A 7,140-nucleotide genomic window follows, 5' to 3' on the forward strand; every position below is an offset into this window, starting at 1 on the left:
GGGAGGGGCTTGTGGGTGGTGTAGGAATTGGGGGAAGGGGGTTCAGGGAGGGGTGGATTTGGGGGTGCTAGAGGAATTGGGGGATGGGGGGTTGGGAGGGGCTTGTGGGTGGTGTAGGAATTGGGGGAAGGGGGTTCAGGGAGGGGGTGTATTTGGGTGTGCAGGAGGAGATAGGGATTTGGGAGGGGGTGGATTTGGGGTGCTAGAGGAGTTGGGGGATGGGAGTTCAGGAAGGGGTGGTTTGGGGGTGCTAGAGGAATTGGAGGAAGGGGGTTGAGGGAGGGGGTGGATTTGGGGGTGCTAGAGAATTGGGGAAGGGTGTTGAGGGAGGGGGTGGATTTGGGGGTGCAGGAGATGGGGTTTGGGAGGGAATGGATTTGGGGGTGCTAGAGGAATTGGGGGATGGGGGTTTGGGAGGGGCTTGTGGGTGGTGTAGGAATTGGGGGAAGGGGGTTCAGGGAGGGGGTGGATTTGGGGTGCTAGAGGAATTGGGGGATGGGGGGTTGGGAGGGGTTTGTGGGTGGTGTAGGAATCGGGGGATGGGATTCACTGCACCGGGAGCAGGGGGGATTTGGGGTAACACAATGGGGGGATTTGGGGGTGCCAGCCTGGTACCAATTGCGGATCGTGGAGTGGGGGGTGCCCAACTCCGGGGGTGATGGAGAAGGGGCACCAGGGATGCTGGGCTGGCTGCCCCCCTCCCCTGACACTGCCCCCCCATTGCAGGTCCCCCCTCCCCCCGTCATGTGGAGGGCGCCCGTCCTGCTCCTGCTGGGCCAGGTTTTCGTCTCCAGCTTTGCCAGCACCCCCCGCAGGCAGCGGCCCTACGCACCACTCGGGGGGCAAGGTAAGTGTGGCGGGGGGGCTTTAATGAGGGTCCCAGACCCTGGGAGCGGGAGCAACTCAGGATCCTGCCTGAATCCCTCCCTCTCCTGACCCATTAGGAGAGTGGGTGCCCTAAATCTGGACCCCCTAGATCCCACTCCCCTCCCAGAGCCGGGGAGAGAACCCAGGCGTCCTGAGCCCCATTCTCCCCCCTTCCTCCAGTGTTCCTGGGTGCAGATGCCGCGCAGGGGTTCTTGGGGCGCCGGCTCCTCTACAATCACTGGGACTTCGAGCTGGTGACGCCGGGGAACCTGGAGCGCGAGTGCAGGGAGGAGGTTTGCAACTATGAGGAGGCGCGGGAAGTCTTCGAGAACGACGTTGCAACAGCTGAGTACGGGGAGGGGGGGGCGCACACGGAGCTGTGGGGGGCCACGGGGGCCCAGGAGGCTGCAGAGGGGGAGGGGACTTGGGTGCCGCGGGGGGATCGGGTGTAGGGGGGATGGGGGAGTGGGGTCCCCATGACCCAGCGGGGAGCAGCCATGTCTCAGGGAAGGATCCCAGAGCTCGGACACCTGGGTTCCCACCCCCATCTCCCTGGGCCACATTACCCATGGGGCCCTGGGGCATTGAGGCCTGAGAGCAGAGGGGGCGGGGCAGGTGGTTAACCCTTCTGACCCCGTGAGCCAGCTGGGTCCTAATCCCTGTACTGCTCCAGGGGGAGGGGGATTCTCTCTCATTCTGTGGGGGGTGAGACAGCTCTGAGGTACCCCCAATCAGCCTGGTACCCCCACTCCAGTTCAGCATCCCATCTCTGAGCAGGGACAGTCCCAGCACCATAAACCATGCCGTTACCAGGTAACCTGCCCCCCCACCCAGGGAAGTCGTCCCCCCGCAGGCCTCCTTACTTAGGGGTCAGGTGAGCCGTACTAGCCGCCCAGCCTCTGGGGCCTGTGTCGGGCAGTTCCGCAGGCCCAAGTGTGATAGGACTCACCCAGCCTTCTTGCAAACCCAACGAGCTCGGGACCAGCCGCGAAATCCTGTGGCATAGAGTTCCCCAGGCCCACCCTCGCTGTGGGGGAGGAGCTGTGAATTTGCCCCTTTCCATTTCATGATGAGTGTGGGGGGGGGGGAGGCTGGGCTCAATCCTTGGTGCTGGGAGGGGAGTGGGGTCTAGTGGTTGGAGCAGGGAGGGCTGGGAGCCAGGACTCCTGGTGGGGAGTGGGGTTTAGTGATTAAGGGGGCTCTAAATGGAGGGTGGAGGCAGATGTGGGGGAGCAGAGCAGCTGCACCCCTATATTAACCACCCATCTCTTGTGTTCCTCCCCCCCAGAAAGCCTTTTGGGAGACTTATCCCCACAATGGGAAAGGCGGGAGCTCAGGTGAGTGCGGGGCACCCCCCCTAGTGGGGAAAGACCCCGTACCCCATTCCCCACCCCCTCTGAACCAGCCAATCCTTGTCCTGGGACCGGATGGGAGCCAGCACCCCATAGAGGGGACAGGCCCCACACCCCATTCCCTGCCCCCCTGAGCCAGGCAGTCCCTGCCCTGGGGCCGGATGGGAGCGGCGCCCCGTAGAGGGGACAGGCCCCACACCCCATTCCCTGCCCCCCTGAGCCAGCCAGTCCCTGCCCTGGGGCCGGATGGGAGCCAGCGCCCCGTAGAGGGGACAGGCCCCACACCCCATTCCCTGCCCCCCTGAGCCAGCCAGTCCCTGCCCTGGGGCCGGATGGGAGCCAGCGCCCCGTAGAGGGGACAGGCCCCACACCTCATTCCCTGCCCCCCTGAGCCAGCCAGTCCCTGCCCTGGGGCCGGATGGGAGCGGCGCCCCCTAGAGGGGACAGGCCACATGTCCCATTCCCCACCCCCTCTGAACCAGCCAATCCTTGTCCTGGGACCGGATGGGAGCCAGCGCCCTGTAGAGGGGACAGGCCCCACACCCCATTCCCTGCCCCCCTGAGCCAGCCAGTCCCTGCCCTGGGGCCGGATGGGAGCGGCGCCCCCTAGAGGGGACAGGCCACATGTCCCATTCCCCACCCCCTCTGAACCAGCCAATCCTTGTCCTGGGACCGGATGGGAGCCAGCGCCCTGTAGAGGGGACAGGCCCCACACCCCATTCCCTGCCCCCCTGAGCCAGCCAGTCCCTGCCCTGGGGCTGGGTGGGAGCCTGCTGCCTCTAGGGCCACAGAGTCTCCTGTCTGCTAATCCCCTCCCCCCCTTGCACAGACAGCCCCGGGGTGGACGTGGCCGGGCTGGTGGCCGGGCTGGTGGCCGGGCTGGTTCTGATGATCATGGTCGGTGTCATTGCCATGTACTGGGTCAAGTACCGGTCCAAGGAGCGCAGGCACCGCAGGTAAGGGGGGGCCCAGCAGGGCCTGGGGGGAAGGGGGAGGGGCCAGAGACATGAGGGGCACGGCCCCCCTGGGGTGGATGGGTGGAAGGTAGGGGAAGAGGAGGGAGCGGGAGGTGGTGGTAGGGGCACAGCGCCCCCAGGAGAGAGGAGGTGGGGGGAGGGGCATGGCGCCCCCAGGAGAGAGGAGGGGCAGGAGGTGGGGGGAGGGGCACGACACATTCAGGGGAGGGGAGGGAATGGGAGGGGTTGCATCACCCCCAGGGGAGCGGACGGGGCGGGAGCTGGGGGGGAGGTGCCCCCAGGGAAGGGGAGGGGGTGGGAGGGGTTGCAGCACCCCCAGGGAAGGGGAGGGGCATGGCATTCCCGGGGAGGGAGAGGGGCAGGAGCTGGGGGGAGGGGCACAGCACCCCCAGGGGGAAGGGAGGGGGTCACAGCACTCCCGGGGGAGGGGCACAGCACCCCCAGGGGGAAGGGAGGGGTCGCAGCACCCCCAGGGGAGGGGAGGGGCGGGGCAGGGAAGGGGAGGGGCATGGGGGAGGGGCATGGCATTCCCAGGGGAGGGAGAGGGGCAGGAGCTGGGGGGAGGGGCACAGCACCCCCAGGGGGAAGGGAGGGGTCGCAGCACCCCCAGGGAAGGGGCGGGAGCGGCACAGGGCCCACGGGGGAGGTGCTGAGGTGACGTTCCCCCAGGTGGATTTGCTGGGGGTGGGGTGTGTGCCCCCCATAATCCTCCTGTTTGTCTCCCCCACAGCGTCCACGTGCCCCTGAATCCCGACGTGCCCCTGACCTGCCTCCCTGGGGACCCCAAGCCGCTGGACCCCCCCGGGCTGCCCTCGTACCAGGAGGCACTGGAGGCGTCGGGAGTCCACGACGCGCCCCCCCCCGCCTTATCCCAGGTGGGGGCCACTCGGGTGTCTGTCTGTGTGTCTGCCCCTGTCTGTCTGGGTTAGAGTGGGGGGGGGGGGGGGGCTGGGAGCCAGGACTCCTGGGTTCTCTCCCTTCCTAGCTCTGTGACAATCTGTAAATAATTTTTGGTGTGTTTCGTGTGGCAGCCCTTTGGGGCCGGGATGGTCTCACTAGGGTCTGTGCAGCGCCAGGGCCCCCCAGCTTTGGCTGGGGGGGGTTCAGTGCAGCCCCCCATCAGCCCGTTCTCAGGCACACAGACCCCCTCCTCCCCCCCAGCTGAGATCGGGGCCCCCGTCACGGACACCGACGTAGGCTGGTGCGGGCAGGGCCCTGTGAATCTCGAGTCCGGGGCTGCGCAGGTCTGGGGGGGCTTTTTGCAAAGGGGGGAGGACACCAACTTTATGTCCCCTCTGCCTGGGCCCCAGCGTGTAACCTGATTTCCTTTTTCCCCCAGGGCTCCCAGCTCTTCCACCCAGCCCCGCTGATCGGACCCACAGCCACTGGATTGCTGCTGTGGGCGGGGGAGGGAGATGTGGCGAGTGTGCGTCCGTGGGACACAATGAGTGTGTGGATGAATGTGTGAGATGCAGGGTGAGTGTGCAACGCGTGAAGGGAAACGGGGTGAATGTGCAGGTGTGAGTGTGCGAGGTGACCGTGCGAGGTGAGTGCAAAGGGGGTGCAAGGCAGAGGGCACATGGGACTGGGGTGAGTGTGCAAGACTGGGGGGGCATGTGTGATGGGGCCATGTATGTAAGGCACGTGGGTGTATGTGCCCGGGGTGTGCGTGCGTGAGTGAGACATGAGGGTGCATGTAAGTGTGATGTGGGGCGAGTGTGTGAGGCTGGGGGCATATGTGATGGGGAGTGGGTGTGCAACATATAAGGGATATGTGTGATGGGGAGCGGGTGTGCGAGATACACGGGGTGTGTGAAGTGGAGTGAGTGCAAGGATGGGGAACGTGATGGAGAGCAGGTGTGCGAGACATTGGGGCATGTGTGGTGTGGGATGAGTGTGCAAGGCTAGGGTCATGTGCAACAGGGATGGGTGAGTGTGCCAGACACGGGCATGTGTGCCAGAGATGAGTGAGAGACGGTGGGCGAGCACATCCAAGCGTGCGAGACACAAGTCTGTGTGTGGAGGAGTGAGGGGGCACAAGCATGCTGGATGGTATGCACGCACGACGGGGTGAATGTGAGGATGAAGCGAGCGTGCGACACACTGAGCACGTGTGCAAGGCACAAGTGTGTGCATGGGCTGCGAGTGGCGTCTGACAGAGTGCTGGGCACTGGGGGTGCACCTGGCCCCCCAACCCTCTGTCCACCCCATTCGGCAGCACAGAGGAGCCGGCTGGGGATGGCGCTGACCCACCCGGTCCCCATCCCCCTGGAGCCGGCTGCACCGGGGCTGGGACCCGCCTCCCGCACCGGGATTGTTGTCTGCGTAATAAAGCGCCAGCCGTTTGCTAGAACCCGCCGTGTCCTGCGTCTGGGGTGAGGGCGCGTCTCACGGGGCCCCTCTCGCCAGCTGAGTGCTCCCGGGTGTGCAAACCCGCGTGATCGTACCTGTGCGAAGAGCTGCTCCTACCACACCTGGCACGGGCCACCAGGGCCGAGCCACGCCGGGGGACATGGGGACACTGGTGCACGCTCTGCCGGGGCTGAGCCACGCCTGGGGACACAGGGACGCTGGTGCACGCGGCGGCCCAGGACAGCCACGCTGGGGGACATAGGGACGCTGGTGCACGCTGTGCCGGGGGTGAGCCACGCCTGGGGATACGGGGACGCTGGTGCACGCTCTGCCGGGGGTGAGCCACGCCTGGGGACACGGGGACGCTGTTGCACGCTCTGCCGGGGGTGAGCCACGCCTGGGGACACGGGGACGCTGATGCATGCGCTGCCAGGGCCGAGCCATGCCTGGGGACACGGGGACGCTGGTGCACGCTCTGCCGGGGGTGATCCACGCCTGGGGACACGGGGACACTGGTGCATCTGTGCAAACTGCTTCATGAGCCAGGGCTTGGACCCGTGTGGCTGGGGCGTGAATGGTGCTGGTGCACGCCCAGCTATCCCGTGCACGTGGAAACCCAGCGTGCATCATGGGCCCCCTCGTGCTGCGGCTTGCAGGGCGGCCTGATGGCTGGGTGAGGGGCACTGAGGCCCTGGTGGCCCCGATTGGGGAGGGAAGGTTGCAGGCCATGGATTGGCCTCTTGCTCTGCCTATCATTTCTCTGCAGCAGTGGGTCCCGCCCCTCCATTGGAGCGGATTGGTGGGAAGGAGACAGACAGGCAGTTCAGCCCAGCCAATGAAGCCTCGAGTAGGAGCATGGCGGGAAGGGCTCTAATCCATCTCCCTCTCCCTGGAACTACAGCTCCCAGCATGCAGTGCTTCCACTTCATTCCAAGCAGCCGGCTTCTTTCCTTCCTCCCGGTGCATGATGGGACTCGTAGTCCCTCCTTTCTCCCCCCTCCCGCCAGAGGCTGCCATATCCCCTGTGTTGTTTGTAGGCCAAGGCAGACCATGGGGCCTGCCCTACAGCAGGGGCCAGCTTGGGACCCTGTTATAAGAGTGGGGGGAGGGGTCGGGGCAGGACCAGCCCCCGGATGCCTGGGTCCTGCCCCATATTTTCTGGGCCCCACCCTCAGGCCTCAAATGCAACCCCCACCCTGGCCAGCCCCAAACCTTGGGCAAGTAGGTTCCAAGGAGTCGTGCCTCCCCCCCTCTCTGCCAGTGGTGGGGGGGCCCCTTAGCCAGAGGGCCTGTGGGGAGGGCATGGGGTGGCAGAGTCAGGGGTGTGTGTGGGGGGGGTTCCCCCCAGCAGCCTCCCCCCAGCGTTCCATGCTGTGTGTCTGAGATCGCACACCTGTGTGTGTGTTGGGCGGGGTTCACACTGCACACGCCTGTGATGGGGGGTCGTGCAAGACACAGACACGAGTGAGGGGTTTTGCAAGTTGCACAGACACATTTTTTTTGGGGGGGGGGGTGTTGCGCACACGTGTGTATGTGTGTGTGGTGGGCTGTTGCACGGTGCACCTGTGTGTGTGTGTGATATCGGGGGGAGG

General features: G+C 65.8%; 1 protein-coding gene across 1 annotated transcript; it reads left to right on the forward strand.

Moving 5' to 3' along the window:
* Positions 1–744: 744 nt before the first annotated feature.
* Positions 745–4,566, forward strand: PRRG2 (proline rich and Gla domain 2). Its single transcript, XM_065423124.1, is given in 7 exon segments — positions 745–847; positions 1,048–1,211; positions 2,156–2,204; positions 3,049–3,175; positions 3,927–4,050; positions 4,052–4,071; positions 4,536–4,566. Coding segments are annotated over 7 exon segments (618 nt in total).
* Positions 4,567–7,140: the final 2,574 nt, after the last annotated feature.

The sequence above is a fragment of the Emys orbicularis genome (genome assembly GCF_028017835.1).
Source record: "Emys orbicularis isolate rEmyOrb1 chromosome 21 unlocalized genomic scaffold, rEmyOrb1.hap1 SUPER_21_unloc_6, whole genome shotgun sequence".
Classification (NCBI taxonomy): domain Eukaryota; kingdom Metazoa; phylum Chordata; order Testudines; family Emydidae; genus Emys; species Emys orbicularis.